This window comes from Ictalurus furcatus, chromosome 4 (assembly GCF_023375685.1).
Source record: "Ictalurus furcatus strain D&B chromosome 4, Billie_1.0, whole genome shotgun sequence".
Lineage (NCBI taxonomy): Eukaryota > Metazoa > Chordata > Actinopteri > Siluriformes > Ictaluridae > Ictalurus > Ictalurus furcatus.
In genome coordinates this window covers 10764159-10780000 of record NC_071258.1, presented here as the reverse complement: position 1 = coordinate 10780000, position 15842 = coordinate 10764159, and the positions used below count along the sequence as shown (strand labels likewise).

The window sequence follows — 15842 nt, the reverse complement described above, 5'->3', positions numbered from 1 at the left end:
TGATCTTGGAAATGGAGATCAAGCGTTCATTGATCACGGCGGGCTCCTTTACACCTCACCTCAAAAACACCTTACCATTCACACATCACCAGTTCCAACGCAGCCTAAGTTTGCAAAATAAAGGCTAAAGGGAAGAAAACAGCAAACGAAGCTCAATGCACTAGACTGTGCCAGACACAGGAGAAGGAGCACGTCAGTGATGGAATTCAGAGTGTGCAATTAGTACAGTGATGGCATGGGAAAATGAAATAAAAAATACTAACACCGAATACAGTAAGAACTGTTATACTAAAACTTATGGTACAATCTCGTATTTCGCCTGCAGTCAAAAAAAAAAAAGAAGAGATAGCGAATAAAAGCCTATGTTAGTCTACACGATCAGCGGTCACAAATAGTTAACATGAGGGTGGAAGGCTATTCCATGTTAAATTTACTCTACTCATTTCCACTTCCAAAAAGTCATAATTTTTCACTTCACGTGAATATTTAATTTTAAAGCGAAGCTGTTTTTTTTTCTTTTACATTTTTCCTTCTAGACCTTCTAAAAGGGGAGCACGTTTGTAATTTGCCAGAAAAGGGTGTTGTTTAATCAGCTGCTTCTCAGAAACAAACAGCATCATGAGAGGAAACAACAAAACAAAACAGAGGTTAAAAGGAAAAAAAAAATAATAATGTAAAAAGTTACCCACCACCCCCCACCCTCCATGCCAGGATGAATGAATGACAGCCACTTTTTCCACCCTAGAGCCTCCCAGATCAATGGAAAAAGAAAGCCATGTGAATAGATCTAAATCCTCTGCCCATGCATTTAAACAGTAGTGAATCAGGTCAAAGATGGTTTTCTCTTTTTTTTCCCTAATGTGCCGTTACATCACAAATTAAATGCAGTTGTCATTCTTTATTTTTCTCTTTTCTTTAATATATTCTTGACAGTTGTTTTTAATTATTACATTAATCCCGGTGTCCTTTAAATGCAAATGAATAGGTCTTGGCAGAATAGGAGGAGTTGTGTTCACACTTGACTTCCACTTTTTTTTTCCGCTTTTCCTCTTGTCCCCCCGCCTATTTTTCTAGACTTCAATATTGTTCCCAGCGTAAAGCCTGGTCCATGTCCGGGCTGAAACAAACAAAAAGCATTAACTCAGCTTGCACTGAGACACTGACTGGATGTAGAACAAGAATGTAACATGACTATTCTCTCTGGAGCAACATGTAGTGTTAAAAACATGACCCTAATCTGGGATTAATTGCACTCCCGATTTTTTCAACATATCTGGAGTGCAAATAATCTCAAACTGGGATTAAACGAATATATATATATATATATATATATATATATATATATATATATATATATATATATATATATATATATATATATATATATACACACACACACACACACACACACACACACACACACAGACATATATACATTCAGACTGGGTGAAATAATGCCCAGTTACAGAACAAAAATGGCTACAGAAACCTGAATAACCAGCATTTGGATCATTTTAGTAGGGATTTCCACATTCATTACCAAGTATCAGTGTCAAGGTCTATACTAGGCAGAAATGTCAGACCGCTATAAGATCAAATTTGACATTTTTCAATCCTATTCCACTGACATTCTGTCATGCAAGTGAATATGATAAAGACCTTGTAAATCTTGCCTCTGCTGTTACACATAACATAAGCTTCCAGAGCTTCTTGTGGTTGTCAGCAATGAATCAATAAATGGTATCTGAATACCCAGAACCTTGTTTGATTCTAGTCAGAGCATGTGTTGCACCAACAGGAAATGTCCCATCACGTCATCCTACAGTTTCATGTGTTGCTAGTGTAAACTCTTCTACACAAGGCTTAAGGGTAAGCTTATAAACCACACGGGCCTACTGCATACTGTTTTACATTAACGCCACGGTCACATGAGTTCACACATTAGTAATGTCAGCTCTAACTCACCAACCATAAACAGCCAAGTAAATAAAATTAAAAAAAGAAGCCTCCAAACTGACTATGTATCAAACCTCCTCTTATTTTTATGAAACAATTTATAGTTAGGTCAGAAATTGCATAAATTCCTGCACGCTGATAACATTAGCACCAATTTCACGTTTCCTTTTTTTGATACACACTATATGGCCAAAAGTATGTGGACACCTGACCATCACACCCATATGTGGTTCTTTCCCAAACTGTTGCCACAAGGTTGGAAGCACGCACACAATTGTATAGAATACTATATGCTGTAGGTATGTGATTTCCATTCCTTAGAAACAAACAGCCCAAACATTTTCCAGCATGAAAAGCCCCTGTGCACAAAGTGAGCTCCATGAAGACGTGGTTTGCCAAGGTGGGCCTGCACAGAGCCCTGACTTCAACTCCAATGAACACCTTTGGGATGAACTGGAAAATCAACTGTGTACCAGACCTCACTAATGTTCTTGTGGCTGAATGGGCCAATAGTGGAGGTTATTATAACAGTAAAGGAGGTGACCAACTTCATGTTAACGCCTACGGTTTCGGAATGGGCACATACGGGTGGGGTCCAGATATTTTTGGCCGTTTCGTGTATTTTGATAAGATTATACAGTCTACTGGTGCCCTGAGTGTTGGCCAATGCTTCATACTGATCCAAGGTCAGAGGTTACATACTTATATACATACAGTACATACATTAGAGGTTCTGAAAATGTCAAATCTGATCTGTTATTGATCCAGTGTTAGTATCAACCCTGATACTGATACTCTGTACATCCCCAATGAGAACACTCTCCATTTTGGCTCTATTGCACACCAGCTGTGATGTTATAAAAAACTACAAAGTAGTGTTCAGCTGTTGTGGTATAGTTGAACATAAATCAAGTTGAGTGTGGCTTCATAACCCACCTGTTTCTATGGCTTGAGCTTCGTTGGTCTTCCACTGCTCTGCAACATCGTTTGCTAGAGGATCATCAGGGTTGGGAGCACTTAGTAATGCCTGGATTGATAGCAGCACTGTGCGGATCTGCAAGGCTGGGGACCACTTATCTGGAATATAAATTATGGCAGAGGAAGAAAGAGGGAGGGTGAGAGGTTGAGGAGGAAAGCAGTGGCCAGCAATCTAAGCATATATTACATTATATTAACACAGGACAGAAAGAGCACTGGGTAGAGGTCTAGTGCTGAGAGGCTTTTGACATTTTGTCAGTATTAGAAAATCCAGTGACTCTGTCCTTAGGCCAGGAACGACAAAGTGGAAAACAGTATCGAGAAATACAGACTCAATTTTCCACACAGGGACTCTCAGCAATTAAACACTATCTCTCAAATCAGAATCTTAAAAAGCTTATGAATGGTGGGTTGTCACACTTCTTAATGCACTGGACACCTGGATAAAGCACCAGCCTTGAGGTTAAATAACTAAATCAGTGGGCACACCAAGAAATAGGCTTATATCTGAGCTGGGAAGGGGATCTGTGTGTTGGGCATTGTGCTTGGGATCAGCCTCATACTCAAACTATTATGGCCAGGCAGAATAAACATACAAAGAAATAAGAACCAGCTCTATTTATTTTGATACCAAGTGCAAACTGTACAACAGCACCCTTTTCAGAAGAAACCCTGCCGACTACTGAACTGACCACTGACAAGAAAATGCGTCAGGGGTGGAAGGGAGTTGACTCACCTCTGACGCATTTTCTTGTTTTCACAATAGTTAGTACACTGAAAACATATAAACAAGCTGGAAAATGGCAAAAATAACTAAATAATTTACTCAATGGCAACAGAATCGGACAGTGCCTTATATATTACCCTTACCTGAACCACTTTAGCAGTACCAAATCAAAGGTAATAGTTAAAGTATTAAACATTTACCTCCTGCTTTCTCAGCAAAACGTTCCCTGCTGCAATCATGCACTAATGTTGCTAAGCACAACATCTGTTAGCATTTCGCTGCTGACTGAAAGCAAGCTTTGCAGTTTACGCAGTCTGTACCCGAGTTTGTTTTATACTGCAGCCAAGTTGCACTCATCACCGCTAAATTAGGTAATAAGGTTCAAGGCAGTATAAACCTAGCCACGCTGCAATGGCTCAACGGCCAACTCTAAGCAGTTTCAGATCCTCAGGAACTCAGAGATGAACAAAAATGCACTTAAAAGGGTTAAATGTACTTAAAATGAAGGCTGAAAATGTTTATTCACTCTAAATGTCATAGAAGTGATACTTGAAAACACCCCCCCAAATAATTTTACATCATGGCCATATTTTTTGTCATCAACGAAAAAAGTGAAGAAAAATCATCCATATTCCCCAAACACACATCCAAGGCCATGATACTGAGTCCATTCAGTTCATCAAGAATTGGCAACGTGTTCATACAGGAGCTGAAATTAAACGGCGCCCATGTTCAGTTGCTAAGTCAGTAGGAGAGTCTGAAGCCCCACATCCAAACAAACAAGAAACAAATAACTAGGAGCTGTTAAACAATGAGCAGATATTATATTGTTTTTTGATAAGAACTAATGAAAACTCACTCAATGATCTAGTATGGGGTTATGCAAAGAGCTGGTAATGATAGGAAAATAACACTTGTACTGGCTTTTCCCATCGTTCATCAGCACCAATCTCTCAGCACTGACGAGATTTTAGGTGCGTTGGGTCCACATTTCTGTATGCACTCTGCAGTTTAACATTCATCTCTTTGTGTTCTTATTCATAGCTATGTTGACAGACTGATACGAGCTGGCGATCATGTAAAGTCTACGTTTGAATACTGTTCTAATGGGATTTCCGGACACGTGTCTATTGTAATTATGATTGATTCCCATGGAATAAACGATTTCTGCATATATTGAAGAGATGGGAGTTTTTTTCCCCACTGCGTGTGCACGGTTCTCATTGTAAAATTCCACGCATACTACCTAAACCTCATGAATGCAAGTAAACTGATTATTAATAAATATAAAAACAACCACCTGTTTTGGGGAGCATGGCTGCACTTGATCTTTAGTAGGTCACATGATCATATCACTGTGGACTGTACTCGTGCTAGGAACTGAATAACTTGTTAAACCGTCTATATTTTATTGTTCTGTGCAAATACTTGGTTTTGTTTTAGCCCACGATGATCGAGAAGACTGCTTCCTCGAGTATCTTTACACTGAAGAAAAAAGTAAGACCTCTTTTTCCACAGGATATAATGGATTTAATGTGTGTCCTGGGTGATCCGATCGTAAGCAGACAGCACTCTGTGAATGCCACTGTGATCCGATCATTCAAACCACATTCAGAGGCGGTCTGGGATGTATAATGCCACATCACATTTGTAGGTGTGAACGTGAATGGATCTTGATGCGTCCTGGTCAGCAACGAAGGAACGCCTGATTGAATGGGTCATTGCCCTAGTTAGAAACTATCATCGAAACACTGTTTGGAAATTGTGCTGAACTGAAAACTCCGCTGCACTTCAGGTGCACTCCCATAGCTCTGTATCCTTTTCACGGTGTCTTTCGTCGTCTCACATGCCATAGTTTCGTTAGCAGCCCACGCGAGTGAAGCGTTTAAAACAGACCCTACATGTACATAAAACAGGATTCACTATACATTTCTGCCTGAGAACAAAAGCACCGGTAAGCTACCGTAATACACGTGTGACACGATTCATCCAGTGGAAACGATGCATGAAATCTGAACGCAAATGGTCACGAGAGACGCATTCACAATGCTAGGTGTGAACGGCTATGCGTCTCAGCTGTCCACTACTGATCTGATCACTCAAGACTGATGTTAATACCAGGTGTGAACAGAGCCAAAATGACACCATGGCAGCATCAGTCTTGGTGTGCAGAGAGTAATAAAAATTCAAAGTGATCCTAAATCCTAAAATCCCTGAGAAGAGGCCATACTAGTTAGCCTATTACTAGTTTTAGTTAGCAAATTTGAACATTAATTTTACATATAGGTTAACCAAAAAAGCTATTCGTCTAAAACCCTAAATGTATCATTGCAATACATTAAAATCTACACTGAATAAATCAATGAATACTTTTGCACCAAGATTCTAAGTAGCCACCCAGGTAGTTAACTGCTAGCAAAAAGAAGTGAACAGAAGTGAGCTTTCAGGAGCCAATCCAGTCAAAATATACCAAATCACTATGTTCTACATCACTAAGGTTTGGTAAGTTAGCTAAAGCAGCACCCAGGTTCTGTGGCTCTCCTTTGATAATCTGCAGATTGGACTGTGATGGGTTCAAGCCATTGGGCCTTCTTGGTGACAATGAGTTTACAGAAGTGCTGAGAGTAACTGCATATTACTGCATGGAATAATTTACAGTCAGGCCAGCTGTTTAGCCAAACACACATGTATACAGAAATCAGCTTTGCAAGAGGAATTAATCATTATAAAAACCCCAAAAAACTCACATTTAGGGATATTTGATTAAAATCTTCTCTACTCCTTCCAACATAATGATGAAAATCTATTTATTATTATTATTATTTAATAATAGGTTACTTACCTTTCAAGATATCTAGGCATATTCTCCCCAGCTTGTCAACATTGGGATGATATATTTTGGTCATGAAGCGTACTTTCGGAGCTGCCATGGGGTATTCTTCGGGAAGAAAGAGTTCAAGTTTAAAAGTCCCTCCCTCAAAGGGGGAGTCCTGAGGTCCAGCGATGACCACATGGAAGTAGCGAGCATTCCCTTCATCGGGCTCTGCTTTGATGCCTGGCACGGGCTCTGCCAACAAACGCTGAGTTTCCTACACACACAAACAACACGCAAGGGAATAAAAAATGTAATACAAAAAAAGATGACAGGTTGGAATAGAAGTTACTTTCCCGTGTCCACAGCTAATTAGCAATTACGGTAATTGGTTGATCTGATCATGTGCATGGATATAACAGCAGGGAAAAACCTGCTGATGCCACTCAGACATTGGTTCATAGCTCATTACATATAATGTGAATAAACAAGTTTTATTTAAGTTAATTATCTGCACAAGCGTGACTAAGCAACTATTTTCCTCAAGTTGGCGGATGACAGTTTCCCTCTGGTTTCACTTTTTGTTATGAGCCAAAATCATCAGAAGAAAAATGACAAGTTATTACAGGAATTACAAAACACGTACAGCCAACATTATACAACTGGCTGACTGCAACATACCACAAACCATGGTAATAATCTCCATCTGCCAATAACTGGCTACAAAAAACTAAGTAAAGTAGGGTTCCAGGAGAACAGGCTTTTGATCAGTAAGTACCTCTGCAATATCACATTGTAATTTAATTAAGTGACACCTTATTAATTAAATCAGTTAATATTGTACAGCTCTCTTTTACATAGTGAGACGCCAACATTGCAAACAAGAAAATCCAAATAGGCATGGGGGGAAAAAACAACAACTTGCGTACGTCGATGGATGGGACAGCTCCAAACTAACAGCCTAAATGAAAATGTAGTGGTTGAACGGTCTTGTCCAGTTCTTAAAAATAGTGGCTATAATGTCAGTCGGTCCAAAGGCAATTCACCAGATCTTCATGTAACATTTAAGAGGCATGGTGACCACAACTCTAACCTTGCCAAGTGCCTTCAACATCTCTGGCCAAATCTCATCTGCCCCTGCAGTCTTGGCCCTCTGAAGGTTTTTATCCATGGCGGTAACATCCTTCAGTCAAAGAGATGGACTTCAAAACACCAGATTTCTTGTGCTGCCTCCTGAAGAGAAGGCATGTCCCTTGTGTTGAGTTTCTCAAAATGCGCCTTCCATTGCAAAGTGAGGAAATTTTCCCACTGGTTAATCGACGTGTGACAACACCGGTAATACCGGTATCACCAGGGGGCGGAGCCGGGTGTTCTCCCCCCTCGCTTATGAATGCCGTGCTGTGTACATTTCACTTTCGCTTTCGAATTAGCTGCAATTCAGGGGCAGCAACTGCTTGAACAATGGGTTCATTATTATTCTTAATGAAAAACACAACCACAAAACAGTACAATGACAAACGCGCTTATATTAAACGTAGAACTTTTGAAACCAAGTCTTCCACCATCATTTTGTCCGTCAGCTCGCCTCATTCTCACTCGTGCTAAATGAAATCTGACTCCTGTTGATCTTTGCCGTGACTCTAACTCGTTCGGCTCATGCTGAATTGAGCAGACGCGTTCAGTTTTTAACTGTAGCGTCTGTTCTGTAACTGAACTAAATGATTTTTATTACTATAAAAAGGCAAAACATCAATGGGGGCGGTTCCATGGTGGGCAAGAGATGTAATCGGTGTGCAGCCCAAACACTGGTAACACCGTCTATTGCAGCAAGCCTATTGCAAAGCTTTTGCATGGCACGATGAAAGATTTGATTCAATTGATTCACTAAACAGCTGTTCATTTCAATAATTTCTTCTTAACTTCTTAAGAAATACTACAATGCATCAAAATAGTTCCTTACTATAATATTTTCCAGACATGTTTGTGTTCCAGATGTATAACCAGCCAAATACATGGGCAAAAGTATGTGGACACCTGAGCATCACATATGCACTTGGTGGACATCCCATTCCAAAACCATGCCTCTGTGTAGGCCACTGGAGTACCTCCACACCAAACTCATTAAACCATGTCCTTATGGACCTCACTGTGAGCAAAAGGGCACATAGTCATGCTTCAACAGGAGAGGGCCTTCCCCAAACTGTGTTGGAAATATAGCTGCCTTGCCTCAACCCTAGGGGAAAAAGCCCCAAAACCATTATTCTTCCTCCAGCAAACTTTACTGTCGGCACTATTCTGGTAAGTAGCTTTCTCCTGGCATCCGCCAAACCCAGATTGGTCAATCAGACTGGCGTAATTCATTAGTTCACAGAACACTTTCCACTGCTCCAGAATCCAGCGGTGGCGCTTTACACAACTCAAGCCGACACTCGGCACAGAGACAGTTGGGCTTATGTGCAGCTGTCCTGCCAGTGAAACCCATTTCACAAAGCTAATGATGCACAGTTCTGGTGCGGATGTTGATTCCAGTGGCAGTGTGGAAATGACGCAAGTAACACAAACAAGTGATGCAACAAGACCCATGCGATTTTTATGCGCTACACACTTGCTCTGAGAGTTTGTGTGGTCTACAGCTTCGTGACTGAGCTGTTGTTGGTCCTAGTTCCTTCCATTGCTCAATAATAGCACTCAGAGTTGGCTGGGACAAATCAAGCAGGGTGGATATTTCACAAACTAACTTGTGCCAAAGGTGGAATCGTTCGACAGGGCCACATTTAAAATCACTGAGCTCTTCGGTAGGACCCATTCTACTGCCAGTGTTTGTCTACCGAGGTTGCATGCTTGATTTTAAGCACCTGTTAGCGAATGGTGTGGGTCAAGTACTTAGAATAATTAGGAGGAGTGTCCACATACTTTTGGCCATACAGTGCATCATCTTTTTCATTCAAAGTGCACAGGGCAATCTGGTTTTGGTCAAAAAACCAACAGCAACCAGCTCTAGTTCAGGCTTGAGGTGAGGTGAGACATACAAACAGCTAGAACAACCAGAATTGTGTTTCTAGCTTAGTCTGTTAAAAGTCCCCGTTTAAAATACTCCTATCTGAACATTGTGTATATACTTTATTAACAACTCTTCTTGGGGAACAAAGTTTTGCATTAGCCAGTCATTGATGAGTGGATAATAGTGTTGTAATTAAAAGAAAGCTCTCAACAAAGAATTTAAAAGGCAGGCCTGGCACATAGTCATGGTTTCTTTTATCGCACTCTTTTACAGTACATTACAGCCAACTGATACAATTTCTCTGAAAATGAAGGCTAGAAATGGTGGTAACGCACCATCAGGTCACAGAATAGAACGGGCTATGCTCTCTTCTTCCTCAAACAATAAAACTCAATGGATAGATGTTCATTATTAAGCACTTGATATTTGCGATCTGTCTCATGGTTGTCATTTCTGCCAGCAGAGGTTTTGGGATAAAATATCCTAGTGATTAGTTGGGTTCATGAGCCCTTCAACCTTCACAAGAGCCACAAATGAACCACACGACATCCCCATAAGTTTACAGTAGATATACAGTGATGCATTTATTTATATGCAGTTCAATACAAGGGGTTGTCACCAAATGTGTTCACTGTGAAAAGGCTATTTTTCAGGACTCACCTAATCACAAATCATAATGCAACTGCTATTCTAGTGGCATTTGATTTAAAGGCTGCATTTTGAAAGGGCTTCAACTGTGCAATCCCTGACATTCTTTAATCCTTGTCTTTATGTCTCCATAACAAAATTGTTGGAATTTTTTGGTTCTCTCTGTGATCATGGGATACAAGGGAGAAAAGCAGCTTTTGGCTCTTAGTGAGGAGAAAGGAGAAGTGTTGGGGTAGTAACATCTAACCTGAGGTCTAGCTGCAAGGGGTGGGAGGGAGACGTCCCTGCCACCAGGGGACATTCCGGGGTTACAGTGAAACGTTTTTGAACTGTGGTACTGACGACCCTGCAGCTGACCTATACCATATGGAACCAGTGGCAGTGATTAACCGTGCCAGTGGGGCTCGTCACAGCCTCAGTCACTGGGAAGGTCTGCATGGCTCTGGTTGTGTTAGACAAACATGCCAGAGTGGTATTAGACGTAACAGGAGGAAACCACATGGAGCCAGTGGCACTGAGCATGCATTAATGGTGCTAGTAGGGTTCGATACAGCAGAGGCCTGTATGGTTTTGGTCACATTAGGCATGCTAGCAAAGTTGAAGGAAGTGCGGTAATCCTATGGGCACTGGAGGAGGTGCAACAGGCAGTAATGCCATAGCAGGTCAACATCTACTTGTGTAATTAATGTTATGCGTGCAACCTCATAATTCACCGAAGGAATCAACTAAATTCCTAAAGAATGAAAAAAAAATCTAAAAGTAGACTTCTCCACCCCAATGATACCAATAACTTTGTGTGAGGTTTATTTTATATCTACTGTAAACAATTTCTATTGTGAGCAATAGAAAAAAGCACAAACTTATCATGCAGCAATATTTATGCAAAATGTTGATTACCTGTGTTTAGCTATATTCAGTTTCATGCAAAATAGCCCTATCAATGCTTGACATTTTACTGGCATGATGAATGTTATCCCAGGCAAACATTTAGTTGGTTGATTTGAAAGATTGTAACCTGCAGTAGAGCTGTGCTTCCCTTTTTAATGGGAAATAACAAAATATCACACTTACTGTAAATTTTGACAAAGATTACAATCCAGAATTTTTTTTTAGAAGGTGGTGTCACCTTTTTTCAGCTGGTTCAATAAGCTGCTGAAATAATGATCACCAACATTTTTTTTTTTTACTTCACTCATCTGGGGAGAAAAACAAACAAACAAACAAAAAAAACCACAACTCTACTCCCTGACTTGACTTCTGCAAAAGAAAACTTTTTATTTGATTGGTTTGTTAAACCATGACATGCTCCAACGGGTTCACATTTACAGCCATCTGACTACACGTGAATTGACGACATGTCCAGCTGCCGGTAAGAACTATTTCACTAGGCCCTTTAATCCGTCTGTGTTAGACAATGGCTGTGTCCCAAATCACTTACTACGGTATGTAGTGCATTCGAGGCTGTTCGTACTGCATTGCAGTTGAAACGGTACGTACTAATCAGTATGCATGTGTATTATGACTACAATCATATACATACTACATCGGCCATGTTAGCATTGTCATGTGACCTTCGACGTCATCGTAAACACAAAAATCTTAAACAAGTTAACAATTTATTCGGGTATTGTTTAACAAGTCCTGTTTAACCAAGGTTTACTTGGTATAAAATAAATAAATAAATAAGCCGACGCTATCTTCCGCTGTTTTTTTTTTTTTTTTTGAGCTTGACCACACCAGTCCTGTTGCATCATGGGATTGTTTGACTCAAGTAGTGTGCATCGATGGCATACTGCAAAATCTCGCCAGAAGCATTGCATCATCCAGGTATTTCTCGCCTACTTACAATTCAGACATACTACCGCTCTGGGGTACTGCTTTTCACCTACTATATAGTAGGTAAGTATGCGGTTTCGGACGCAGCCAGCGTTTCCAGAAACTGAAACTTCTGGAAAATGAAACAGAATTACAAAACTGCCAGAATTTCCAGAACACAGTACAAATTGCTGTATAATTTTAATGCTAGCACACACGTTCACCTTGCATTTAAACGTCTACGTGTGAAAAACGAAGACACTGGACGGACTCGTAACGTTTTTAATGTGCAAGGAGAACATGACAAAAGACTATGGACACTTAAAATTAGTCTCTTAAGTTCCATAATTTGTATTAATGCACACAGTTTGTCATCATTTTGAGTTAAATGAGGTTAGATGATGCTTTTTAGCCTGGTTAATTGGGCATGCATAACATGGGACTGGGCAAGTGTATTAGAGCTTTCAGTTGCCTGCTTACACTATATGGTCAAAAGTCTGAGGACACCTGACCATCACACTCATATGTACCTGTTGAAAATCCAATTCCAGGTTAATTTCCCCATTGCTGTTATACAGAAATAATCTCCACTAAATGTTTGGAGTGTTGCTGTGGGGATTAGCGAGGTCAGGAACTGATGGTGAACAATGATATCTGCCATACAGTCAGCATTCCAGTCTGGCAGCTGACTTCTTCCACTCTCAACTTTGGCAAACCATGTCTTCATAGACCTCGTATTGTGCACAGAGGCACAGTCATACTGGAACAAGTTTCGGTCTTTTCGTTCCAGTGAAGGGAAATCTTAAAGCTACAGCATACAAAGACACCCTGTACAATTGTGTGCTTCCAACCTTGCGGTGAATAATTTGGCGAAGGCTCACGTGAGCGTCACGGTCAGCTTTTGATGAGACATACTTCAGGCCATATAGTGCATGCATCAACACTACATTTGCTTACAGATATTCAGCACTGTACTTAAAACTGTATGCTGGATACAGATTAAATATTAAAATAATTAATAATATTAAAAAAAAGATTATGTGAACCCCCAACGGTTTGTGAAGCATAGCCACAGGCTCTGCAATTTCTACATGCGGTTCCAGTGGTAGAAATCACAACCCGCCAAATATAACATGAACATTATTCTTAGGGTTATTATCGGGTTCTCAGACTTATTAGTCTTTGAAAGGTTACGTGAACTGAATGCGTGTAATCCAAACCTCAATAACTCAACCGATAAATAAACTTGCAGCTAATTTTCAATAAAATATGTTCATTGAGCGGAAAGCTAAAAACATAAAAATAAAAAGCTCTAACGCAGCAACAGACAGAATATGATCGTACACATTTGAATAATGAGCCGAATATTTGAATAGATGAATAAAAATAAACCTGCACACAGGGGGTCCATGGAACGAGACATTTTATATATATATATAATATTATATTAATATTTTAAAATAGTCAATGGGGTTCCTAGCTGCAACAAGTTTAAGAAACCCAGAGTACCAGTATACCGAAACACACACTAGCCATTACTGCAATAGTGATAACCTTCAGGGCCTTTCCTAACACACACACACACACACAGAGACAGGGTATCTGATAGCACCTGCGGAATGTGTGAAGCTCAAGACACAACACATCTGAGGTTGCACGATTTGATTAAGTGCTCTCTATTCGATTATGAAACTTACAACATAGTTGACCACGCCGTATTCCTCGAGCTCTTCTGCAACAAAATGACATGGCGCAATTTTTATTTATTTATTTATTTATTACTACTGCAAAGAAAATCTAAATGCAAATTCTAAACGACCATTCGTAAACACGTGACTCAAGTAATTTAGAAACCTTTGTGGTTAGGCCAGGACGGTGTTTCATCAGACAGTTTCATTTGCTTAAATATGGAAATATGCAAAGCTTTTTTTTAAAAAATAAATAAAATAAATAAAAATCAGCATTGCTTTAACCACGAATAGCATTTAACCTTCTGAAAATCTCACAGGAAGAACAACATTCCTGAAATGCCTTAAGAGATTCATGCACAAACGACACCGGAGCCAGATCCCAGTCCCTCATCAGATCAGGGCTCAGGCTCCTCACCGCACAGTGATGCACACTGCATACACAACATCCATCACTCGGACCAGACCGCACCAGGTCTGCTTTCCTGCTCAACCTCCACACTAGAACATTCAATCAGGACACGCATACCTAATGAAAGACTCACCTTAATGCAAGATTTTTTTTTTTCTTTTTTAAAGGTCATTATATATTTTTTTTCAATGCTCTTTGTTATGATCTGAACAAAGTGACATCATTCATTACAAACGAAGCCAGATCAGATGCATGGGGGGGAAAAAAAGGATGGATCAGACATCAGTGGAGGAAACCTGACCGATACCAGCTCTGGGCCACGCCTTTTCCTCACAGGCTACAATAAAAAAAATAAAAACACACACAAAAAAACCCGAGCAGTCATTCAGATTTACATGACTCATAGAAATGTTATGGCACTGAAGCCTGTCTGGAGTGCGTTTCCTCCGAGTATTGTGTTCTCCAATAATCAAACACACCTCAATCAACAATAATTTGATGCGAATCAGACATTAAAAAATATATATTTTTTATGAAACCTCTGCAGATTGCATCGCTTCGTCGTTTGATTATTAGCATCAGCTAAGCTGCGTAGCTCGGCTTCAGATTTATTTCCTCCAAAAAAAACTCAAAATGTCGAACACAACCCTGAATTATTTCCTCAAACCGCTCTGGTGTGAACGTTTGCGGTACAACCCCCGCATTATAACGCACCACTAGGATTGTATTTCGCCGGTTAGCTAACAGCTAGCAAGGCCTTGCACGGAAAACATCAGGGACAGACCCAGAGCCTTTACAGCCAGCTAGCTACATCGTTTCCAGTCCCTCCTCTCTTCTAAAAACAAGGCTGTGTTAATATCCACGTTTTAAACGGAAACAGAACAGAAAGAGTCCAAGCTGATTGAGCTGACTGGAAGGATGGTGATTCATTCTGGATGTCCTACCCGACTAGCCGGCCCTTATTACAGCGGAAAGCTAAAACCTCAACGCTAATGCTAACGCTAGCACAGCGCGACTGGCTATCGACATTCAATCAATGAATGGCAGCGCGCGCGGTGATGACTAGCACCTAGCGCGCTAGTCTGCGCTCGTGCTCACCTCGCGTTTAAATACCGCGGTGTGAGCCATGTGCTGTCGGATTCCATTTGTACTTTTGTGAGCATTTAAGAAGTAGGAACAGGCCCTCCGCCATTTTTTGTTGCTGCGTCCAATCTAGCGTGCGTATATTTTTAACCCACCCATATAAGAGCGGAGACATAAACGGAAGTCGCTAGCAACCTCGGAGCTAACAGGAGCGAAATATAACCGGCTTCTGCTTTCGTGCACGCGCCCTCGCGCGCTTTTCAGGGTCGTTTTGACGCCGTAATTCAGGACGTGTGAGTGTTGTGTACTGTGTAATTCGCTTCACGGTTACCTTGATAATTCTGCGGGGCAGTCCTGCCATGTTGTCTTGAATGCGGTTTTAGCTTCGACTTTCAGTGCCTCTTCCTCGCAGAGACGCAGCGCTCACGCCTTCAGCGGCTTGCGTCACGTCCCCACTGCGCCCAAACCGCAAGGGAAGCATCATGGGAAATGTAGTTTTTTTTAAATAAAAAAAAACAGAATCGCCGCCATTTTCCGATCCGACTGGTGGCTTTTAAAGAGAGACGCACTGAGAGTATTTGCACCCCCTGTTGTTGGGATTAGACTTTTTTTCCTTTCCCAAATTATTCTATCACTGCATTCAAAATAGTACTATAGACAATTAAACAGGAAACGCATATTAACATTTAAATTGGAAAAGATAAATAGGCCTATCAGAGGCG

General features: G+C 40.6%; 1 protein-coding gene across 2 annotated transcripts in view; it reads right to left on the bottom strand.

Annotated features, from left to right (window-relative positions):
* The window catches only part of ube2na (ubiquitin-conjugating enzyme E2Na), a 15733-nt gene extending 142 nt beyond the window's left edge, over positions 1-15591 (bottom strand). The window contains exons 1-4 of one of the 2 annotated variants that reach the window (XM_053622927.1): positions 15452-15591; positions 6504-6750; positions 2893-3033; positions 1-1117 (exon numbers count right to left, since the gene is read on the bottom strand). The exon at positions 1-1117 is cut by the window's left edge and continues 142 nt beyond it. In XM_053622927.1, the coding sequence (XP_053478902.1) occupies positions 1071-1117; positions 2893-3033; positions 6504-6750; positions 15452-15481 (465 nt within the window). In that variant the 5' untranslated portion in view covers positions 15482-15591 and the 3' untranslated portion in view covers positions 1-1070. Of the gene's footprint in view, positions 1118-2892; positions 3034-6503; positions 6751-7566; positions 7859-15451 lie in introns of those variants that run through there. The other variant, XM_053622926.1, reaches the window with a different exon arrangement.
* Between the last annotated feature and the right edge of the window lie 251 nt (positions 15592-15842).